This window comes from Siniperca chuatsi, linkage group LG4 (genome assembly GCF_020085105.1).
Source record: "Siniperca chuatsi isolate FFG_IHB_CAS linkage group LG4, ASM2008510v1, whole genome shotgun sequence".
NCBI lineage: Eukaryota > Metazoa > Chordata > Actinopteri > Centrarchiformes > Sinipercidae > Siniperca > Siniperca chuatsi.
The window spans coordinates 5,929,853-5,954,388 of NC_058045.1; the positions used below are offsets into that span (position 1 = coordinate 5,929,853).

Below are 24,536 nucleotides of genomic sequence, written 5' to 3' on the forward strand. Positions count from 1 at the left end.
ATTATTGTATATCACCATGCTATGACTACACCTTAATCATTCATCACTTTTGTTATGTCAGGTACACAATGGCAGCTCAAGATCTCGTAATGAGAGCGCGAGGGGTGCTGAAGGATCGAGGCTGGAGGATATCCAACGACAGATTAGGCTCTGGAGATGACATCTCTGTCTACATCATTCCCCTCATGTATGGCAACAAGCAGAACTAGCCAAGCTACGAAACTACAACCACCACCGAAACATAACCCTGCCTTGACCTCCCAACTTCACTTCTGCAGCTTCCCTCATCCCTTATGCTCTTTTTAAAGTGCTTTAGTGTGGACTTCTTCCTCCGCTGAGGGAGTTAAGATGTTTCTGGTCAGAGACGGGATTTCTGTCCAGGCTGTTTTCCCCTTGATCATCCTCAATCAGGATGATCTCTTTTTTTCGTCCATTTATCTTTTATTTTTTTTCTTCAATCTCGAGGAAGCCATCTGAATCTTGTTGTGGGGCAATGCCTAAGGCTGAGAGCATGGACTCTCATAGATGAGATGGTGACGTACATCTCAGGATTGCTGTTACTAATTAATGCACAATATTTATAAATGTGTAAATGTAAATACTCCAAGGCGTAAGACATTTGATAAGTGTGTTTGGTTGAACACCTGTACAGTGTAAAAAACCTAACCTGAAGACTGATGTCCTGCATATATGTATCATACCTCCTCTGTCCCATGTAGAGCTTTTAAATTAGCCAGGTTCAGTCATGTGCAATTGTTAGTATGTTGTCCAAAGGAGAAAAAACAAACGTGTAAGCCGTCTCTAGACAGTATGTCTGCTGGTTCTCCTACTGTTGCAGTTTCTATTTTTGCTCATTTGCACCCCTTGCATAGCAATACTGTACTTACTATTAAGGAAAAAATGCTTCCTTTGAAAATGAAGAAACACATTTATGAAGAATACACTAACAGGAGGAGTCACCCTCAAGATTTTGCTGTCAGCTACACGTGGCCCTGTTGACAACATATTGTCATGCTATTAAATCTAGCCCAGCTTTTACATTAATTCAGATTTAAGAAGGAAAGACACAGAAGTCTTTCTGTTGCACTTATTCACCCTCAGCCATCTACCTCATAATTTTCGTCCTTTTATTGCATTACACATAACAAATGTAGTCGTCGTCCTCTGAGTGGCTGTTTGCATGCTACATCAGGTGCATCATCACCTGCTACCTGTGCCATTATTAGTTACATTGTCGTACTTTGCTCCTGTACCTGCAAGATTTTTTTTTAAAACGTCACCCAGGGAACTGCACGATGGGTATACAGTTGTACAAAAAAATGTATTTTTGCACAACAGTATATATATATATATATATATGTATATATATATATATAATCTCAAAAATCCCATCGTTTACCTTTTCTTAGTATCAGTTGGATATATTGTCCCTATTAAGATAAGCCCAACCTTATGAATAGCAGGTGCCTCTTGAAATTTGCATTTGATTTTTAACATGTGTCACTTAAAAGGAAGTATAAATAATGCTATCATTGCAGACAATTGAATAGACAACACTAACCTTATGTGTCTCTACAATCAGTAGTGTTCCCCGATTCACTGACCTTCCACATTTTAGTTCATTAAGTTTCAGTAGTCGTAGTTTTCAGCTTCTACTAATTGGGCACAAATATTGTCTTAACTGCTGTACGAGTGGCTGAAACTGGTGAAAGATGGAACAGAGTAACTTCGTTTAAATGTAAAAATGTAAATAACGTTTTCATTGGACACTTCTCTCCTTTCAGTTACTGTAAGTGATGTATATCTTACTGAAACAAAAGACGTTATTTGTACTGTTTTGGAAACCTAGAACAGTGTAAAAAATGGTTTACATGCTCACTTTTCTGCTCTATTAAAAATAAAGTGACAATTTCTGATCTTTTAACCTTTTTTCCCACATTACCCTGTTGTGTCACTGATAATAAATTGGTGTCCTAACTGTATAGTAGAGAGTAAAACCAGATACCAGATGTTGATTGAACCTGTCTGCAGTGGTGAAGTACATTTACTCAAGTACTGTACCTCTGAGGTATTTTACTTGAGTATTTCCATTTTATGCTACTTTATACTTCTCCTCCACTACATTTTCGAGGCAAATATTCTACCTTTTTCTGCACTACATTTATTTGACAGCTTTAGTTACTAGTTTCTTTGCAGATTTAGATTATTAATACAAAATATAAATCAACTAATAAATTACGGTGTATTATTATAGATTAAGCTACCCAACAGTATATAAAGTAATTAAAATTAGCCCCACCTTTACCAGTTGCAACATTAAAGTGGTGTACACATTAATTATAATCAATTAATAGGAAATATCTGATTCTGAAATGAGCCATTTTGCATAATGAGTACTTTTACTTTTGGTACTTTTAAGTGATATTTAAAATGGAGGACTTTTACTTGTAACAGAGTATTTTTACACTGTGGTATTGTGACTTTTACTTAAGTAAAAGATCTGAATACTTCTTTCACCACTGGCTGCACTGTGTTAAACTGCTACTTAAATGTAATTAAATTCTGTGTATCCAGATATTTCACTGTCAAATCCGAAAGGGAATGTAAGTCCTAAAAGACATTTTTGTAGGAACTCTAGGCTTGAATGGGGACAAACTCCCTTACACTCCAGTAACTGTATAGAATAAGACCATCACCACTCTGACAAACTGTGTCAAGTGAATCCCAAAGCAATATGTGGATGAAGGGTATCAGTTCACAGAATAGCCTGACAGAAGATTTCATGGTGGAGGCTGCTGTGAGGGGCGTAATTCGACTACTGAAGCACGCACACCCCGAAGTGATGAAAGACAACTTGATAACTTGACAAGAAAAAAAGTGCGATGAGACGTTCATCCCCATTTTAACTACTCTTACATTTAAATGCAGTAAATGAGAGTGGGTGTGGAACAATGAGGAATAACTTCCTCATTTTTAGGTGAAACTTGTGCTGCAGTACTACCTAACTGCTGTGATACCAAATACTTGAAAATACCTGAGTGACCAGATGGAAATCAAATTACAGGATAAAGCTTTCATAGTTCATGACATGACAGAGGTATCACATGAAAGATGATGCATTCCATAGTCTGTGGGTTGTGAACAGTGAAAGGAAACCTGATGGTTTTTGGCACCAGACAACCTGTGTTATATACCTGCTAGTACTCAAACAGTAACAGTGAATCAGTATGTTTTCCGTGCTCGTTTATACAGTACCCTATATTTCCAAATTATTCAGAAATACACCAAGGATCTCACATTTCTTCCCAAATATTGTATTCTTTGTAGGGTGGAAATACCAAACAGAATTAAGACCATAATGTGCCACTAAAACTGTGAAACCCATGCTAGTAATAGTTGCAGTAGGGCAGGTTTCACTGCAGGTTTTTACAGACTTCCAAACCAGAAACAGGTGGAGTAACATCATTGTTACAGTCCCAGTGACAGCTGGGGACAGTGATGTGTCCAACATGATCAGATACTTTTAGGTTCTATACATCTGCAAAAATACACAGTAGCTAATATTAGATGGAACTGTGGCAATAGCAGGTTAAAATAGGCCTTTTTCACAGCAGACAGTTTGACTTGTCATAGTAAGAAAAGCACAGGTGGTGCTAATAACATTAACTATGGCTCTGTAAAGCCATGGCAGTGAGTCAGCATGGACAATACCAGGACCCTGAAACTGAAGCAGCTAAATGGCATTCAGCCATCGTTCATTTTATAATTTAAAGCAGTGCTTTTCCTACTGTGACATGTCTTCTGTGAAAAGGGCCTATATGGAGGATCCCTTTGTTTCTTTTATTCCTGAAGCATTTTTGTAAGTCATCTTGAAAATTATACATCAAGGCTTGTAAAACTGGGATCATAAGAACTTGCCTTTTTTTTTTTTGTTCTGCGGAAGTTGGGGAGATTAAGTTTCAAGTAGTCCACACACATCTGACTTGTATCAGAGAGCTTAATCAGTGAGACTGTTTGCACCCGAAACCAATTAATAGAAACTGCTGCACAGTAACAACTTCATATGTGCAGGTCATTTTGACTGAATTTTAGTAAACAAGATTCTGTGGCCTTTCCCATTGATATTACCAAGTTCTTTGTTTTTGTCTTTGGTAGTTTATATAACATTTATTCTTTATGTTATCAATTATCTTTTTATTTTATGTCCTTATCTTTCTTTTATAAAATGGGTCTGAATTAAAACTAAGTAAACGAGGATGGGAAATAAATGCTGAGGGATAACAGAGCAGAGAGCCAGGAAAGGTTTATGGACCACACATGTGTATAACAACTGTAAACAATCACTTTTCTAACTCACTTGAAGGGTTTTTTTTTCAATTCATGTTATCCTACCCACACGTGAAGATTAGGGTTTGAGCGCATCACACACACACACACATACCTTTACACACACTCAGATGATCATAAAGTGCTGTCGTGGGAGTCTCACACTCCCGGGTCCTCTGCAGGAGCTGGAGGGCCATCTGGTCCCCACAGGCCAGCGCTGCGTCCTCCTCCAGTCAGGCCAGCACTGATCTGGCACTCCACTCCTACTCTCCACACGTGTGTGTGTGTGTGGTCCAGATTGGAAGACGGCAATGATGACACAGTCATTTCTGTGGGTGGCTTGTTTTTCCAAGGTTGCAGCACTTCCACCCCACCCGTGGACAGATCTGAGAGAGATGCTGAGTGGGCTTGCAGCGGATACTCATCTCTTGTACTTGAAAGGTGATGCGCTGCTGGGGCCCACAGCCTTCAAGCCTCCTTTCGGAGCAGGATTATGTGATTTGTATTATTTTTTGACAGCCTTTTTCCTGCAATCATCTCTCTCTCTCTCTCTCTCTCTCTCTCTCTCTCTATATATATATATATATAAACATATATTGTCTGGCTAACAGTTCAAAACTTAAAGATATTCACTTTACTATAAGACAAGAAAAAGCAGCAGATCTTCACATTTAAGAGGCTGGAACCATCAAATGTTTGCCATTTTTGCTTGAAAAACTATTCAAACCATGAATCAATTGTGAATATAGTTGCCAAATAATTTCCTGGTGATTGACTAATCGTTTCAGCTCTACTTGTTAGCGATTATTCTTTTGATTATTTTCAAATCGATTAATCATTTAGCATATAAAATGTCAGAGACATTTTGAAAAATGACCATCACAATTTCTCAGAGTCCAAGGTGACGTCTGCAGATTGCTTTTGTCCAACCAACAGTCCAAAACCCAAAGACAAACAAATTTACAATTAGAGCTTCAACAAGTAGTTGATTAATTGATCGAAAGACAACTAATCGGCAACTTTCAATTGATTAATCGTTTGTCATTTTTCAAGAAAAAATGCAGAACATTTGATGGTTACAGGTGCTTAATACGCTGCTTTTCTTGGTCTGACTTTATAATGCAGCCCCTTTTAAACTCGTAGAAAACAAAGGAAACCAGCTATCACATTTGAGAAGCTGAAACCAGCAGATGTTTGGCAGTTTGCTTGATAAATGACTATCAAAGCGATCAACTAGTTGTTTCAGCACTAATTCCAAACATGTTGCATTACAAGAGGCAGCATGTGTGAAGGTACTTCGTGAACACAGACTACACACACGAGGGTAGACTGTCCTGTCAGGACAAGGGTGCGGCTGCTTCAACGGTGCAGCTGTGATACCCATCTGAGCGGGCAGATTTTCCACAGGGGGCTCTAATTTACTGCTTTAGGGCTTCAGCTGCCTGAAGTATGATTTATCTGCGGCCCGGCTCAAATGAGAGCTTTGACACAAGATGGATGAGGAGGACATGGGCTGCCTCTGCGCTGCTCACTGGTCCATAGGCTGGCTCTTTTTACAGTCAGGATATGATAAATGATGTTTGGTTTTACCCTGGGGGCTGGATTACTTGTATTTCTTGCATGAGACAGACACTTATTTGAATATAGCTAATGCAGACCTGTAGAACTGCTACTCAACAGGCTTGACAATAATTATCATATGTGGTTTGTTTACTAGTCCGCTTCTTCTGCAAAGGAAAAGCATGCCCTCTTTTCAACCTACGTGTATCTCTACAATGAGTAGCTGGAGTAGAATTTATTATACAGCACAGATGCTAGTGGGCAGAACTGTGGCCCAAGATGAACAGAACTCTGCCAAACACACTATCAAGTGTGAACTCATAAATATTTCATGGGAATCTTCTTGGAAGGTCAAACGCAGGATTCAATCTTCAGTCAGTCTGTCATTGAGTGAGCGGCATGCTCTCATCTGGGCTGTGGGGGTCTGAACACAAGACCGCAGCCCCTGCACGGTTTCATCGACCCAGGATGCCTGGCCCCTGCAGCCAATCAAAGCTCATTACCAATTCCGGTCCCCACCCCCATCAGGAGAACCCTGACTGCCCATACTAATGTGATACAGAGCAACTGGATGCTGTTGGGCAGCAGTTAGGATTTCAAAGGTTAACTCACAACGCATGACCCACATCAGCGCTTTGCTCCCAGACCTCAGTGAGGACACCACTGCTGAAACGCCTGTGGGGGGTTAGGTCATGTGGTGTGTCTGTCTGTGCATACCACAGAGTTCAAGTACTGAAGCACACACACCATCCAGATTTAGCATAATAATCAGATTATTAGGTGAACAGTGCCAACAGCGCTGCACAGATTCATGTCTGAGCTCTGTCCTGCATGTAAGAGGTGTTTCGGTGCATGAAGAGCACACACCATCTGCTCCAGTGGCTGATGGTATGCAGCATTAGCAACAAAGGACGTAGGGGAGAGCCATAAAGCCAGCTTGTGTGTATCAGAGCAGATGTACTGTAGGATACCTCTGTGGGCAGCAGGAGCCACGTCACTCCTCTCCTCATAGCAACAGTACTGTTGACCTACATGCTTTCTACACAGCCCACTCCGCCTGAGGTGGTGCAAAACTATGCAAATCTAAACGAGATATCGACTGCCTCGTGCATTTTAAAATGTGCATGCAAATTATAAAAACTTCTATCTGTCGGATTTCCAGCTAATCCATGCAAGCTTTCCCCTCCATCCTGCAAAAAAAAAGGCACTATGGCAGCCTACCAATTAAAATGCATGTTAATTCGTCCAAATCTAACATTAGGTATGTGTGTAAAATTAAAACTGCATACAACAAAAGTGCTTTTCCCCCCCCACGACCATTCAGTATTTTATTGGATGAAACATGATACAGTTCTCAAACGGCTTCATCTCAAAAATGCAACAACCACGAGCCATTTTCTGTCTAAAAGCATTCAATTAAGTTGCAGCTTCAAACATAACAAGGTAGCAAACCGCAACACTAGCGGTGTGCATTACCTGTTAACACCGCCTAACAGCGTTGAGAGCGGGGCTTTTTCCTCGGCTGAAGTGGAGGCACCAGCACTAGCAAGGCAGTAGCTTGCGCAGTCATCTCCATAGCGGGCAGTGTCACAACCCAACCAACAGCACAAACTACTACCTCAGCCAGTACGTGGTCAAAATGCGAGAGAAAGTCGAAAACGAGGACATTAAAGAAAAGACTAAATATATCGTAAAAGCTAAAAGACATGTACTTTTCTCGACTACAGCGACATTCCCACGCAGCCGGAGATGGTCCGTCCTCTCTCGCTTCGCTCCTCTTCTATGCAGACTTGAAATAAGAGGGAAACCCCGCCCAAGCAGACCTGCTCCCTGCGCTCTCCTCCTCCTCCTCCTCCTCCTCCTCCTCCTTCCTCCTTTTCTTCAGTGCGAACCACAAAACGGTCCTTTCCCCTCATATGACCTACGGGATGATCCAAAACTCGGGCTCGGGTACCTCCAGGGGACACTGGGAGGTGGCCGAGCGGTCCCTACAGTATGCAGGGACGGCTGACTATGTCATTTCGTGTGTAGGGACTGAGCACAACATTTCAAGGGTGCAGGGGTGTTTTCTGTTCCTGAGGTTTCCCTGTTGTCACTATAACCCCACCTGCTGTACAGTACTGACACCCCATACAGTAAAGTACAAGACTGAACTTTAACACCAGAGCCTCAATGCTCAAAATGTTCTCTTTAAAATGTCCCTCAACTTCTAACTTGGATACACTGGGAAATAAAAATACATATGTTATACTTCTGTAATACCACACCTTAATATCTATACAAGGTATTAATATAATGTGGTGGTATTTTGTGACATATAGCAATGTGTTCATAAAATAACAAGTCATTAACAATATGAATAACAATATTTCTTTTCTTATGCCTTTCAGACAGAAATCAAAAGTGTGGGCCACATTACAATATGCTAATCATATAGGGAAATATTCAAATTAACTAAAATCCTGAATCATTACAACTAATTCCAGGTGTCTTGTAATAAATTTCCCTGTGATTCAGTCTGACATATTTGGTAGAACTGGCTTGTTTCTCAAGTCACAAACTCACTAACTCGTGTTTGACAGGCTGCACATTCTCCACAAGGGGGAGCTGTTCGGTTATTATCAGATCAGTTGTAGACATTTCAATATCGCCCTCTTCAGGCAAACAAAGTAGCTGCTGCAATTTGCAACACTTGCGCCACCTGCAGGCAATAGGTGCTGTAGCTGCATTTCTTTTCCTTTTTTTTAGCTGCTGTTTTGTTTTGTGTGTTTTTGAGGTTTTAAATTTTAAGAACTGCCAAAGGGTCTGTGGGTGCATCTACTAATAGGGTCCTTCCTTCAATTAAAATACCTGGGAACTTTCGATACACAGCGTATCAAAAAAATTCACAAGAAAAACAAAAATGAAAGAAATATAAAATAAAATAAATGCTTTTAAACGATGATTTGTAAGTGAATCACAACAAATTTGAATCAGGACCAACTTGATGAACTATAATAAGGTTTACGCCTATGGTGCTGGTGACATTTTAATGAGGTTCAGCCAATATGATGATGATGTGAAATTATTCTAATGCTAGTTTTCATATAAGGACACTACAAATATCATTTTTAAATAAAAGGGAATGTTGCAGGGACATCTTGGCTGACAGAAATTCTCAATATAAACTCTGTGTGATACGCAGCCAAAGAACCATTTTGAAAAAAAAGGGACTGATATTAATAAACAGATTGTTTTTAAATGAATTTACTTGTGGTACGATAAGGAAGTTAACATGCAGTGTAACTGAGCACACTCGAAGCACAGAGCTGATTGTAGAATTGTCCCATTTATTTTATACAGACAAGTACATCCCTTCTCAGATGGTTGGCTAAAGATGACATGGAATGTTACAGTAAGATTTGTTTTCTTGCATAAAATCCTCACTGTTGAAAATGTTGCAAAAGTCTAAGTGTCAATAAAGCCCCAGTTTTTGCATTTTTTTCTTAATTACATCATCAACACTATCACCACACACTGTACATCGACTTGGCCTCATCAGGAGAATAAAACAAACCAAACCCAGAGGCAACACTGCAATTATTATTATTTTTTTAAATCTCTGCAGTTAACACAAGAGTGCAGCCGGTCTGTATGAGAATGGAGGGGGCAGAGAGGCGTTATCAGCTCACATGAGAAGCATACAATGATGCGTATGAAGGTCAGGGTCATCGGCATGGTCCGAGCAGGCCTCGAATCTCTGTTCACCGTGGGTTGCTTCATGTCACCGTAGATGGGGCTCAAGTGGAGTTCATGTCTGTGCACTTGTAAAGCACGTGGGTCGAGAAGACACATTCAAGATTCATCTTTTATAATAAAAAAAACAAAGAGCTGAGAGCGAGCCTGGTCAGGACTCTCCGTTCTGGACTCTGGAGACGGGTGGCTGCATAAAGTCTTTAAAGGGCCCCAGGGCCTCCTTCAAGGCTGAGCTCACCTCAGACGAGGAGCATGTAATGCACTCTACCAGTGTGGGGTACAGGGCAATCACTTGAGCCCATGTGTTGCCATCCACTGCAGGCAGTAAACAAAAGAATCGCAGAACAAGAGAAAAGAATACAAAGGAGGAGTGGGGATGGGAAAGAGAGGAAGAAGAGAATATGAATTGTGATAGAAGGCAATCAAAGAAATCCTTTCCTTGATAAAATTCCCACAGGCATATGGAAATGAGTTTTGCTCTGAATAAAGGACAACGTAATGCAAACATCTTGAAGGACACTTCAAAAATGTAATTTTATGTGTCTCATTTCAATCTATTGCGGTTAAAAAAAATAATCTTGTAATTGACCTTGCTGGAAATGTAAACAGTTCTACCCAGATTGGAGATAAAACTCATTTGAAAAATGGTCCCAACTGTACTCTGACACATTTATCTGAAACGAATAGATGATAGATATGGTGGCATTATTGTATTTTTTATGTTTTTTTCATTGTGTCACCTCTTTCCAAGATCTATTTAATCCTTGACACAGTTTGATACTCACCATTTTCTGGCTGTGTCTTTTTAAGCGAGTCCATCAAAGTGCTGATAGCTTTCAAGACAAAGATAATCTCTGTCACTTGTTGCCTAAAATGAAAAAGATCAGAGATCTCTATTAGATACAAAGACAGGCAGTACATAAAACCTGTACATGTTACAATTAGTGGATGGGTGAAAAAAACACCTAATTTAGATCTCAGAGCTTCTCTGATTAGAGCTGTTGAAGGCACCCTTATATGCAAAACAATAAACTTGTCTGTCACAGAATAAGTTACAATTAAACAACAAGCCATGACAGAAAAAAAGCAACAAAGTTCATGGAAAAAGGTGACTGAAGGTCCTGCAAAGGTTTACTTTACATGACTATATAGCAGGATTCATTTTCTCTCCACTATACAGGCGAGAGTAAGCAAATTATTACAGTGTCCATGATAATGCAAGATATTTAGCTCTGAAGAGCAGCAAAAAAAACAGACAGAATGTTGCTCAAGAGATTAATTATGATTAATCAGGAGATCCAGACTCAATATGTATTTAACTACTATGACTAGGTGTACAAAAGGGGTTATGGTGTTGCATTAATTAGTTATTTGATGCTATAAAAAATGGGTTTCACGTCATGATTGACAGCTGAGCCCTGCTCGCGATTGAGTCGGCGGGGTGTATGCCTGGACCTTGATACCGCGGCTCCAACCCTGATCACTACTGCGCAGACTCTGTCTCTCGTGTCCAGGATATTTTGGCTTCAGTTTTGTGTAGTGGGAGGAAGTGGAGACGCGTCGTCAATCTTTATATACTGTCTATGGGTGTGTTATGCTAGTAACGGCTAATATGGCCTCAAGCCACGAGTAACATGTTATCTGACTTCACGCAGCCCGTTCTGGAGTTTCAAAAGGCTTTATTCTATGTTCTTCACATATGCAGTGGAGCTCCCAAAGACCTGTAAAGTTTAACACATTTTGATGTGTAAAATTGGTGGAGTTCCCCTTTATGCTGTTACCAATTTGACTTGTGAAACCATTTCTTATTTTTTGTATTTTCATATTGTATACTTTTCTGCTGTTTAAGTTCTGCTGGGTTGTCTTACATGCTCTAATATTGCAATACCTGATCTTTTCATTCTTTACATTCATATACATTGTATTTACCATATTTTAGTTTTTAAACTGTTGTTTGTCTGAAATTAAGTAACCTTGCATTTGCTATTCATGTCTATATTCTAATTATCCTATATTTTTCTAACCTGCCCCCACCATCCCTTTGTCATTTTCTGTACTAATGGCTTAATTTCCCCTTGGGCATCATTTAACTTCCATCGTATCTTAGAAAACTTTTTTTTTTTTATTGCAGAATGAAGCGTTACACCAAACCCTAAAACATGGTGCCAGTGTGTAAAACAGGATAAGCACAGTGGTTTTGTGTTGTTTACAAAAGAGAAAAGGAAAAATGATGCATGCGTGGCTGGAGCTGGGGTGGTCTTGGTTTTGCATTGCTAAATGTCTCAGTGGTAAAATCATGGCAGTAACAAACACCAGTGTTAGGAGCTGAATTTCTGTGTCCAAAAACATGTACAAAACCAGGTTTTTTTTTTTACCAAAGCAGGTGTATTTTATTCAGAGCTGTATAGTGGGGCATACCTGGGCAGAGGGCAGCGTCCGCTCAACCTCTCATCCTCTACGTATTGTCGGAGGACGTCCTGGGATCTCTTGAGGAGCACAGACAGCGCCATACGAGAGATGTAGCCCTCCTGCGGGGTGGACACCTTGTTGCTGAAGGAAAACTGCAGAAGTGTCTCGAAACATACCTTAGAAAACTCCTCCCTCATCCGCACATCGATCTCTGCCTCTGTCAAGAGAAAACCACTTAGATATTAGACATTTTGCTGACGCCACTCTCCAGAGTGATTTACAACGAGAGGACAGACAGGGCTTTACTGTCTTGCTCAACACATGAAGACTTTGACAGGAGCCATTGTTGGTGATGAGCCACAGGGAGGTCTTTTGCAATGAACCAAGGACTTAATGGTTACAGTATGATTCCAGCACATGGCCACCCGGCTCTCCCAGAAATACAAGTAAACAACACAGATGAAGTCAAATTATTTTAGCTACCAAAGTTGCATCTTACCTGTGAACGAGGGAGACTGTGAGTGAATGGAGCCTCTATTGAGCATAGCCATGATCTGGCCAACAAAGTCTTTGGGGATAAAATTGGCAAACGGTAAAATCTCTGTGCTGATCAGCTGGACCACCTAAAATGAAGAGTGTACAAAGATGAGGTGGGCTATTTCACAAAATCATGTTGACATACTGGATGCTAGGAACAAGTATTTACCTCTACATCTATGGCTTCATTCTTCTGAAATTCCTGGATGGACACGTTATCTGGAGGTGTGCTATAAAAGGAAAACCACCAAAACAATGAGCTTGGTACTCAGAACTTCCACGTTGTGCATACTCAACTTTAAGATTGTCTAAATCTGTACCTTTTGGTAAAAAGAAAGTCTTCAAAGGCATTGGCCAGCTCTGGCCACATAGTGTCGAACTTTCCAGATGAGGCATGCTGGCGTGCCACCGGCAGTCCAATAGACAGCACCTTGAGCAGAGACGAAACAGCAAGCTTCCAGGTGCTCTCTGATGGACAGGCATACTTCAAACCCAAGGGCATTCTTAAAGTCTTGAGGGTGAAGGGAAAAAGAAAGAAGGAGACAGCAATAACAATAGATTATGCGACTGAAATACAGAGAAAGACTTCAAGATAAAATCCATAAAACTAACTGTAATACCACAAAAGCTTTACGCCTTCTTCTCTTTTATACTGAAGTGTGAGACTTTAATTCATAGACTTAACATCAAAGTAATATTTCAAGACATTTTTTCACCGGTTCTATTCAAGTTTCATTCTACAAAACCAGAAAAAGTAAAAGACCATCTTTTGGACAAAGTCCTCTTTTCAGAGAACAGCTGGGTTCCCCAAGGTTGAGATTTTACAAGTATCGCCTTCTTGTTTTGGAGGCAAAAAAGGGTGGGGGCCAGATTTGGATTTGTCCGTAGGGAACCTTCTTAATAGTTCCTTGGCAAATGATCTCTCTTCAATTTGAGGTTTCTTATAAACAGACTATGGGAAAAGAGCAGTTAAACGCAGGTGTCAGAAACTGGATAAAATGGAAGACTCAGTGTCAGCTTTAAGTTAAGCCTTTCGATTTTTGACAGACTGCATTCAGAAAATGCTGCAGATATTGGACACCAACAATCACTACATGTAGATGACTTGAAGTCTTGAGATCAACACTATCAGGTCAGAGAGACAAGTGAAGTGAAAGTTGCCCAGAGGCTGGTGGACATTGACAGACTCCTCAGACAGCAAACAGAACTAACTAGAGTAATGGAAAAGATATTTTAAGATGTTTTTCTGTTGCTACACTTTGGTATTTCTTGGTGTTTATTTCAGGTCTCACGAGTGAGTGAGTGCACTTTTTTTTTTGCAGTGCAACAAGCTGTAACAACACCACTGACATATTATCACCTTATACAGCTGATATTATGAACATGTTAGCAAATACTGGCTTATTAACATATTAGCAACATTAGCATTCATTTGGAGTTGTGCTTGTGTCCACCCGATGAATGTCCATCCAATATTAAATCTCCTTTTGGCTCTGTTTTGCTCAGCTGCTAAATGCTCCACTATGTTCACCAGCTTGTTGCTAACTTTGTGTATGTTATATTTGGTGGTGGGCATGTAGTGTACAGTGGGTTTTGTAGAGCTTTTTCACTGAAAACAGCTGCTTTCTGCGGCCGGAAACGACTAATGAGAGCAGTGAGAGTGAACTGAAACAGGGCTCTAAAATCAAAACAATGAGTTAAAAGACGCTAAAAAGCTCACAAGAGCTGTGGGAACTGCAGAGTTGGGTGATAATTCTGTGTAGGTTCGTTACTACGAGCAACCCCTTTCAGATACATGTAGTAATTTGATGCATTGTTAATATAACAACATTGATTATAGCAGCTTTAAGAGAAAATCAACACTGTGATGCCAAAGCTGGTACTTTGCCTTAGTGAGCTAATGGAAAATGCCTGTTTTGACATCATTGATAGGGTATGTCAGAAGTTCAACTTGCCTATAAGTTTCATCCAACAGATATGAGGGCAGCAGCAGCTCCTGTTTTATTCTGTGTTAATATACTCTTAAAATGACAAAACCTTCTCATAAGCTCACACCACATTTTATGACTGCACAGGGTTCAACAGTAACTGGTGCTGAATGGGCGGCCAGTAGAGAGTCGTGTTGAGAAAGTATACTTAAGAACTCACTGTCCTGAGAGAATGCACATGTGAACCAAACTTCAGAAGTGTTAAAGTGTTGTCTTGAAGTAAAATCACCTTGATGATGTTCTGCAAAACTTTCTCATTAATGACAGCTTTGTGGCATGCTGTTTTATGGTACAGGTCTACCACCACCTCCAAGGAACGCTCAGCAAAGGGCACATAGTTTAAGGCAACCCATTCCGCCTACAGGGGGCAAGAAGATTTAACAAGAGAAAAAAAACAGGAGTGGCATTAGTCAAAACAAATTTGAAAACGGTTTTCCCTACCTTTTGGAAGAGCCACACTGAAAGCAGCTTTTAAAGGCACACTTTGATTTATATATATATAAAGTAACACACAAATTTATTTTAAAGTTACAGTGACTATTAGTCTGCTTCAAGTTTTCTTAAGCTTATATGAGTACCACAGCTGAAATGTTATAGCCAAACAAATGACTTGATGCTACAAAGTGTGTCTTTAAGAAATATAAACAGAACCATGTGTATATGAACATCACCAAAAAAAACACAAAATCAACTGAAAATGAAACTGCACAGAAACTGTGCACACAGAGGCATAACCACCAGTTAGTGGCAGGCAGAGGGGGGAGCATGTAGTGAGTGAGAGACGCAGATGAGACGTGAGAGCCTACCATGCGGTGTGATATTTCATCTACCGCAGAGGGTAGGTCATCACCATTCAGCAGAGCTTAGTACAACTATAGAGTGGGCTGAAGGAGATGACGGAACTCACCGGTGCAAAGAGCTGGATCTAAAATGGTTATCCAGTGAGTAGTCCCAAGAAACAGAATGAGAGAAGATCGCAATTAAACTGGTGTTTAAGTTGTATCTAATTTGCAGTGGCTTGCTGGCTAAATGAGATTCAATAACCAGGACTGATTTAGGGAAACAACACTCACTCCTAGCACCAAGGACATTGGAAGCAACACTGGATAAAAGCCAACAAGGCAATAAAGACCACCCATAACATCTGTTTGGCTGGGTGGGAATTTTTGTTTGACCCTCTCACTTCAACAATTTAAACAGATTCAGATCAACAAATATGTCCTGTATAGGGCTGAATCTGGACCCCACATGCAGGACTGACAGTCAGGATTTAACAACTCTCAGCATTCCCCTGAAGGCATAACACCTGCAGAAATGTGTAGGTTTCTAGAACAACAAGGAATAAGAAAGGCACTGATATCAGAACAATGTTATGAAAAGACTCCTCTGTTCTTGAGAAGAAATGAGAACTGTTGGTGGTTTTATAAATGAAGTAATCCTGCTCAAGATCACTGGGTTCCTTGGAAATAAAAGTTGTTGTTTTTTTTAAAGAATCTGAAGTGTGTTTGAACAGAAAAGTAGTGAAACATTTCTCTTGCGTGCTGCCAGCAAGAAACTTGAAGCAGCATGAGGGGAGGGATATGAGGAAGAAATGGCTTGGGGCTACTAATGGGGGTCTAGAAGAAACTGTCAATCACATGAAGGGCCATGATAGGGGCCTCATAAAGACTGGACTGAAGGAGGGAGGGAGGGAGGGGAGGTGCTTCATAAGCATCAAAGAAGAGGGATGATCTTGTTGAGAATGGCTGAAGAGAGAAGGGCAATGAAAAACTGTGTACACCATCCAACATGTTAATGACGCAAACTGTAAAAAGAAATGAATTGTAAATGAAAACCAAGCAGTTAAACGGCCAATTCCATTTCCTCCTACCTGGTTGTATTTGGCATTGGCCACGTGTTTGGTTTCCATCCTGCCATACTGAGGAGGCTTGCAGGAGAACTCCACGAAGAGTAGCAGCTGCTCAAAGATGGCTGGGTACATGACCTGCAGGTTCTCCGGGCCCACACAGATGGCCTGCAGCAGGGAGGGAAAGGAGGAACAAACACTGCTGACATCCACCACGGGAGTGCATATTGCATAATTTAGCAGACTGACACATTGTTTCCTGGGCTGAGTTGACACAAAATGGGAAGAAATAACTTGGTTGACAGGGAGAGTAAGGGGCTGCATTTCTTTAATTGATGCCTTGACTTGATACAGCAACTCCAGTCCTCCTATTGCTGTATCAAGTCATCAGTTAAAGGTACAAGGAAATGTTTTGTCCCAATTATAATAAGTATATCAGTCCAATGAATAATAATCATCCGAATAATTGATGATGAAAATAATCAATAGTTGCAGCCCTTAAAAAGTAATTTGTAGTATTGTAATATATAGGATAAACACCACATTAAAACATTAGCGATGCTCCCACATAACACTGCAATTTTTAGGGGATAACAATGTTTTAGACCCTTAATTTATCTATTTTTTCTGAGTGTAAAGTAGAGAGATGGACAGGAGATTTGGAGAGGGAGGGAGGGGAGGATGACCTGCAACCAAGGTCCCCTGCTGGATTTTAACTCAGGACGTTGTGGTTACATGGTACGTGTCTTAGACCCCTAGGTCTACATGACACCCCACTTGGCGCTTATTTTGATGCTAATTTGTACGGTACATAATGTATAACATATGTTAAAAGCCTCTTTGGTACCCATATTTTTGTTTTCTGACAATACATTTCCTTTGACCACCTTCTGCAGAACATCCAGAGCGGTGAGCACAGCTTCCTGCAGGCTTGTGAGCACCGCCTCAGTGTAGGAGGGGAGGATGAAGGGCGAGGCATCACTGCTGATAGGCACGGACACGGCCCCATGGAGGATGACCCCCAGCTTCTTCAGATCCTCCATACTGAAGTTGGCTTTGATGTGCTGGTAGAGTGCTGGGAAAATCTGGATCAATGCTGTGAGGAAGGGCTGGCTGGGGATGAAGGAGAGCTTCTCTGTCGGGCCACTAGGTGGCCTTGTGCTGTCCGTTCCTGTTCGATACCATGTGTTCCACGCTGACCACCACAATGCTGAGTCTTCTAAGGCTGACTCCTCCCCTGGGGGGGGGGCCTGCAGCTCAGCGCCGTTGTATCGTGTCAGCCGCTCGACTAGCGAATCTGAACGCACCAGAGGTCTGCCAGGACCAGATGCTGAGAGGGGGTCAATGAGCACTGGGGGGACGCCCATTGCAGCAAGTGCATCACCTGCTTTGTCTGAGTCTTTAACTGGTGTAACAATCTGTAGGATCTCTTGAAAGCTCTTGAGGGCAGCCAGGGAGACCTCGTTGTTTTTGCTTAGAGCAGCTGACTGAATGTGGTTCAGCAGCACCTCCCAGGCCTCGAAGAAATCACCTGCAGGTACACAGCAAAATGATGGGAGAGTGTGAGACTGCCAATTAGCGGTATGTGTCAACTGTAAATAGTGTGACAATTAGCACCTCGATATGTGAGGTTTAAAACCAACACGAGGCAACTAACAGAAGTTCAAAGAGGCCACATAGTGGAAACTACAGCTAGAACTGCGGGTGTATTAGTTGCAAACACTGTTTTCTGTTAATACATTTTGTCAATATGAATATAAGCCTATTTTCAATGGCATACACTCATCGTAGGAGGCCCATGCAGTGATATATATTGCCAGCAACAGCTATTCATTTTATCTAGGTTGTATGTAGGAAGAGTAGCCTTCCTCTAAATAATGCAATGTGTAGTAGGCTGAATGTATATTATGAGTCACCTCTTGTAATTTGGCACTGGCTAAACTTCCGTTCAGAGGGATGAGTGTAGTTAATGAGGAGCTCATGTTTTATCATTCATATCTCCCTGGAATATTAATCCTGTCCAGAAGGAGCTTAACATGGCTTAATGGATGGTAATATACCAGTAGAAACAGCTGGGTTGTTTCTGGATTTTTGTTACACTTGGCACTGTTTACTTTTCTGTGGCAGCTGTGGTAAACTGTTCGCAGTGTGTCACAATCTACCTTAAGTACAACAGCATCACATGCAGTGGTTAAGAATCAGAGCAGATTATGCGTGGCTCACCTAACTGCTGGAGGAGATACCGCCTCGTGTTGAAAATGCGTGCCACCCCAGCTAGCGTCAGCACCCAGGTCTCTGCCCATTGTTTTTCAGCTGTGTCGCGTGAGTGGTGGATGAGGATGTTGCCGCCACCAGACTCAATCTTCTCCTTGTCCGCTGTGGTGGATGACGTCCTCACGCAGTCCAGCAGGTGGAACAGTACCTAGTGGTGACACCAAGATAGTTCAACCAGCAGCAATTACTGCCACAAAGTGCATACCAGTGCATTCTGCCAATAACAGAGCTATATAGACAGCCTATTTAGGGTTGTTTTTATCTTTGAGTATATAATCATTTAAAACAAGATAACAATTACAAAGTACAGATCCAAGGGGATCATACAAAGGAAAATTAGTTTTACTCTTTTGATATATTACAGAAAATCTGAGAAAAATAGGTGTGCGAAATACCCCCCCCCAAAAAAATTCTTGCAAATTCTTGCATGCTACCTTCCAGATCACAACATGCCACGTAGGCTGCTGGAGCAGGGTCCCGTGGGCAGCGATGGTGGAGAACAACGTCTGCCCAGCGCTTTTGCGCACAGCTGGCCGTGGGTCGACACACAGCTCGCCCAGCTTGGCATACAGGCACAGCCAGAGGCAATCAAAGGGAGGGGCGGGGTGGAATGGCCTGTTCAGGGTCTCTCCTTTCTCCTGGGCCTGCTTCTGCAGAGCTTCCTCCTCCCTCTCCAACTCCTGTGTGATGGCTTCGCCCCTTTGGAAGAAGTAGTCCGAAATATTCCACTGTGGGTAAAACGGGAAGTGGGGGTAGAGAGTGGAGGCATAAATTGGAGAGGAAGGTTGGTTAAATGCTTCTGGCGGTTTTGCTATCCTATTAAAGTAATCTCGCAGGAACTGCCACACTCCAAGAGAAATAATCCTGTAAACCACAGATCAATATCGGGTTTTGCATGTCTTGAATACTGTACAAAGTATCTATGAAATGTCAGCTGATTGGTTAAGTGCTGTTAAATTAGATAAAATAATGGAAAACAAGGAATTATGGGATACATAATTGTCTAATCATATTAAACATACTATGTTTCTGCTTTAAAACTATTAGAAATGACCTGTCAATCCCTCACAATAATACTGTATGTAGGGCAAGAAGTTTCTGTTTCTATTCTCTCCCTGTTTTTTTCCATTTATATTACGATATTCTCTGTTAGCATAGTCCTGCTTCACCTTCATAGTTACACACATCCACACCTGGGATTTGACCAGTTACATCACATTATTCTACTGGTGGCCTCTCAAAAGCCCAGTAGACCGATTGATCAAATGTTTTTCTGAGTATCTTTACAGTACATTACGGGAGAGTAGTGAATTGACCTGTGCTGTGTGTGTCTGAGCGTAACACACAGAGCAGGATTACTATTGCAACACATCATCAGTAGGGTAAAACTAACCTGTCTCACGACGATCTAAACCCAGCTCGTTCCCTATTAGTGGGTGAAAAATACAAAGCTTGGCGAATTCTGCTTCACAATGATAGGAAGAGCCGACATCGAAGGATCAAAAAGCGACGGCGCTATGAACGCTTAACCACATAACCACAAGACAAGACATCTCTTATCTCACCAGTAGGCCGATAGAGGTGAGGCTGATGTTGAGCTCCTGGTTCTGCAGGCCGAAGCTACCGGCTACATCCACTACAATCTGGAGGCACGTGCAAGGCATGGTGGGCAGGAAGTCTGTCACCACCAACTGCAGGCACTGGAAGGCTGTTCGGATCAATGACTCGCTGAAGGGAAACAAGACACATGGCATGCTTTGGTTGAGTTCAGTTTCTTGAATTACTTGCAGGGTAACTGTAGTTACAACAGAAATTTAGGATGGCTCTCACAAATTTGCATTTAGCATAAAACAAGAACTATTTCAGCGACAACAAAATAAGTAAAGCCCTGTCTGCTTTGTCCATCGTCTCCTCCTCCTTTGTGCCCTTACCCTTGATCATTGCGGATGGCTCCTATGACACCCAAGACGAGGGGCCAGCCGGGCCCCAGGCTGTCTCCCTGGCTCTGCAGGATCTGCAGGACACTCTCCAGCTGTTTCTGCCGGATGTCTGCATGCAGCACGTTGGACAACTCCTTCAGGGGGTTCAGCAACAGTAGCTGCAGCCGCTTGGGGATAAAAAGAAGGAGATAGTACCTGATTTATTAACTGACAAACAATTATCTGCAAAGATTAAATTCTTACTTTGTAAATTATGCCATAACAACACTGCATAGTACACATATACAATTAATGTATTCTAAATTTAAATTCTAAACTGTAGTCAAATGCAGTTTGACAGGTTGTAAAATGTTACGGCATCATTTATTTTCTACCATGCACATTTATTTGGGTGCATGGTACAAAATAAACATTCAATTTGTACCACTTCAACAGCTAGATTAACCCCCAGTTTTCATTTCCATTATTTTAAAACACTTTCAGTGTGTTTTAGGCAGTGAGTCTGAATCAAATTTCTTTTTTTCTTCCCTTTTTTATTTTGTATATCATCAGACGGTCACTGTATTTTTAATTACATCATTTTAACACAACAACATGCAATGGTAAAAGCTGAAGGAGTGACTGTATTGTGCATTTCTACAGGACAGCCATCATTTTTTTTGGCTCTGTGCTGTTCTAGTAACCTCCACACAGTTCTTCTGCCCTCTTTTAGATAAACTCTGTGCCATTCCCTTTATCTCTCTCACTGAGGTGAAGGTCACGGACTCTGTGTTTGTGGGTGACAAGAGAAACTGACTGACATTTCTGTTTTCCACATTTTAAGCATTTGGCACACACTCTTATCTATCATGACATACACTGCAACAGTGGTGGAGATTTCTCAAATGTCAGCATTACAATGTCCCTACAATATTCATATGATAGAGAAGGCCTAAGAGCCCCGTTTTATACATACAACTTCCTAAAGCAGATTTTTGTTTTTCTGCTTTTTTTTTTTTTTTTTTTGACCACAAACACCTGTAGTGTTAGCTACCTGATTTTGGGCCAGCGGAGGGTCGTGTTTGTAGGCCAGGCCAGCTTTGATAAGCGCCGTCAACGCCTCAGCCCCCCACTCTCTCATCCTGGAGTTTGGGTGCTGGCAGACCTGAAGGACACATCACACAGGCACAAAAATGCAGACACATGCGCGTGACGACAGATCTGATGCAGAGGCTGTTAAGGACAGTGTTTCCCAGCAGTGGTCACAGGAGGTGGGTGTGAAACAAGTGGGTGAAATAAACCAAAGACTGTGTGATAGAGACTGGGATCCCCTGTGATAACAGGATATGCTGTGACAGACAGTCTAATCATGAAAGCTGGTATAGATACACATGGAGAGGCCAGGCTCAGCAGAGAAAAGTACACTAGTGTGGTACAAAACCTGCCTTCTGCTTGAAGAATCCCAGTAAAAAAGTATTCTAAGCTCATCTGTGATACAAATTAATCATCTTTGGTCTATAGGGAGGTTTGTCAAACAAGTTTTTACTTTTATGGTGTCAGACTTTAGAATTCCAAGAAGAGAAAACATCGTATTGCTTAGAGGCATAAAGAGAGAGTGCTAAGTAGATACTGTAGCTGTACCCCTTCAGAACCCAGATGGTCCATGTGTATCTAATTAATAATTTGGCTTCCATAGCCCTGCGTGATCATTAATGCCTCACACTTTAATCGTAATCTTTATCATAATTTACATCTGTAAAAAAAGACAAAATAAAAGTGATTACTGTCACGTTGCCTTTAAAATATAAAAGCACTGAATTTGAACAAGCCTGCAAAGAAAGATAAGCAGCATTTTATCTAAGAAAGTATACTTTGCAGCTTCGGATTCTGTACAAATCAGAGCTTCACATTGCGCACAAGAACGTGAGATCAAACACTGGTAGGGGAGCAAATGCACTGTGGACACATTTTGACAGAGCGACCTCTTAAATACAACATGCTGATGCCAGACTGAGAGGGAGAGAGACCAGATTGGAGAAATAAAGAGATGTGAAAGCCAATGATTATGGAGAAGGGAATCTGAGCTTACCTTCTGCAAAACAGACAGGAGTGCAAAAGAGAGGGGAGAGAAGAAAATGTGAAGAAAACCTCTAAAAACACACCTTTAGACACACATCAAATGAGAATCCTCTTACAGATATGAGGAAATAGGTGCCAATAACTGCAGAGAGTGTAGTGTAAATTAAAAATGTGTTAACTTGTTATCTTCAGTATATAGCACTTTACAGTGTTTTAAACCCATGTCTGTTAGTAACTGGTATATATGTGTCAGGGCTCTACTGCATGTGTACACTGTTGTCTTTCAGCACATGCAACTTCAGATCAAACATTAAAAAAAGGTAATTTTTGTGCTCATGTTGTATCATCAGGGAAAGCGTGCATGGGGATTTTCTTCTTTCTTTCTTAGAATTACTGTGCCATCAATAAAAACTCTGGTCAGGTGCCATATAACTTATACTCAAATATGGGGGCAATTCTGCTGATAATAACCCTAAATAATCCATCCATTAACCATCTGAATTCAAAGTGTTGAAAATGCATGTTAATAAAATCAGCTGAACATGCCACGGCTTTGAAAGTTTCACCAATATGTAAGAACAAAGAGGAAAGAGGAGAATCCCTCATACACTATAACATGTTGGACATTATCAAGTCCATTCCTCTGCTTTTATCAAAAACTGTAATACCAACTAAAAAAACTTTCAACTCTTCTATAGAGCTTGTTCAACAATTTCTCTCCTTCATGACTAAACCACTAGATTGGACCTCTGTCTCTGCGTTGCTGCTTGCAGCTATAATTCCACTTCAATTCAACTTTAGGGGCTAATATGCTCCAGACTCCATGGAAAAAATGTCATTATTAGAGCATTGGTACAGGGTAAAGTAACCAAAAGGGTCTAGCAGAAGGGGGCAATTTTTGCATTCTTTTAGGTTCTAGCTGTCATTATTTTAAGAGTATGGTTCCAATTTTTTCAATGACGCCTCCAATGAGATTATCAGCATTGGAAAAAGTAGCAATTACTGTTACCAAATTTAAACAAGCATTTCTCTCTAGCTCCAGTTTAAACAGGTCAAATTCCTTCCTTTCCCTAAGTGTGATCAAAGTGTAACCAGTAAAATAAATTTCAGCTCTAAAGTGATTACAAGGATATTACTGTTTGCCCTTGCTTGACAAAATTATATCACATTTAAGAAATGCATCTTTCATCTTTCACTGAGTTTCAATGAAATGCGGTGACAGTGACAGTGTGTTAGAACAGAGCTCTTCATCTGCACCTTGTGGGATAAATAGATGTTACCTCCAATAAGTGGCCGGTTAAGGGTCTCCACAGGATCTCTATACGATCCATGTTGACAAGGCCAGTCTCCAGCAGCTTGGCCACAGCAAACAGAGATGGCTCCTGAAACCAAGACAGGAAAATAGATACTATATATAAATACTGGACACCGTGTACCCTGACCTTGCTGATCAAATGCATAAGTATGGTTTTCTATGACAGATAAGTAAGACAACATCCAATTCCTGTAAATTTTTACACTGTTACTACTCTTAGCCAACATTTGACATTTTAACCAAAGCCAAATAATGACATATCCGAAACATCAGTGAACCAAGTTTCACCTAATACTAAAATATGTAAAGTCGTTACCTTGTTGTTTCCATAAGCCATTTCCATGGCTTCGACGGAGAGGGAACAGAGAGCGTTGATCAGGTGATGCAGGGACACATCATCCAGGTACCTAGATCAAACAAAAAATACATGTTGCATATTATATATGCATATTTTGCGTAGCACAAATAGTTTCAAATGTTAAGAATTCAGATTTTTAACAGGAACCACTACTCATCCGAGGAGCAAATATGTTATTCTTCAGGTCAGT

The 24,536-nt window shown here is 41.0% G+C and overlaps 2 protein-coding genes and 1 long non-coding RNA gene across 6 annotated transcripts in view; 1 reads left to right on the forward strand and 2 right to left on the reverse strand.

The window, feature by feature from the left end:
• The window catches only part of ppm1h (protein phosphatase, Mg2+/Mn2+ dependent, 1H), a 35,896-nt gene extending 33,972 nt beyond the window's left edge, over positions 1 to 1,924 (forward strand). Inside the window, exon 10 of the mRNA XM_044193656.1 lies at positions 62 to 1,924. Within this exon, the coding sequence (XP_044049591.1) occupies positions 62 to 209 (148 nt within the window). The 3' untranslated portion in view covers positions 210 to 1,924. The remainder of the gene's footprint in view (positions 1 to 61) is intronic.
• Positions 1,925 to 7,183: 5,259 nt separating this feature from the next.
• On the reverse strand, positions 7,184 to 7,693 carry LOC122874931. The gene is made up of 2 exons (XR_006377708.1): positions 7,517 to 7,693; positions 7,184 to 7,443 (listed from the first exon to the last, which is right to left on the reverse strand). It is a non-coding gene; the product is annotated as an uncharacterized LOC122874931 (long non-coding RNA).
• Positions 7,694 to 9,195: 1,502 nt separating this feature from the next.
• The window catches only part of mon2 (MON2 homolog, regulator of endosome-to-Golgi trafficking), a 42,015-nt gene continuing 26,674 nt past the window's right edge, over positions 9,196 to 24,536 (reverse strand). The window contains exons 19-36 of one of the 4 annotated variants that reach the window (XM_044193374.1): positions 24,305 to 24,395; positions 23,954 to 24,055; positions 22,684 to 22,686; positions 21,649 to 21,759; positions 20,607 to 20,782; positions 20,241 to 20,403; positions 19,110 to 19,403; positions 18,625 to 18,823; positions 17,289 to 17,932; positions 16,426 to 16,569; positions 15,463 to 15,480; positions 14,785 to 14,913; positions 12,888 to 13,078; positions 12,737 to 12,797; positions 12,530 to 12,653; positions 12,040 to 12,247; positions 10,407 to 10,489; positions 9,196 to 9,936 (exon numbers count right to left, since the gene is read on the reverse strand). In XM_044193374.1, the coding sequence (XP_044049309.1) occupies positions 9,773 to 9,936; positions 10,407 to 10,489; positions 12,040 to 12,247; positions 12,530 to 12,653; positions 12,737 to 12,797; positions 12,888 to 13,078; positions 14,785 to 14,913; positions 15,463 to 15,480; positions 16,426 to 16,569; positions 17,289 to 17,932; positions 18,625 to 18,823; positions 19,110 to 19,403; positions 20,241 to 20,403; positions 20,607 to 20,782; positions 21,649 to 21,759; positions 22,684 to 22,686; positions 23,954 to 24,055; positions 24,305 to 24,395 (2,905 nt within the window). In that variant the 3' untranslated portion in view covers positions 9,196 to 9,772. The remainder of the gene's footprint in view (positions 9,937 to 10,406; positions 10,490 to 12,039; positions 12,248 to 12,529; positions 12,654 to 12,736; positions 12,798 to 12,887; positions 13,079 to 14,784; positions 14,914 to 15,462; positions 15,481 to 16,425; positions 16,570 to 17,288; positions 17,933 to 18,624; positions 18,824 to 19,109; positions 19,404 to 20,240; positions 20,404 to 20,606; positions 20,783 to 21,648; positions 21,760 to 22,683; positions 22,687 to 23,953; positions 24,056 to 24,304; positions 24,396 to 24,536) is intronic. The other 3 variants (XM_044193375.1, XM_044193376.1, XM_044193377.1) reach the window with 3 other exon arrangements.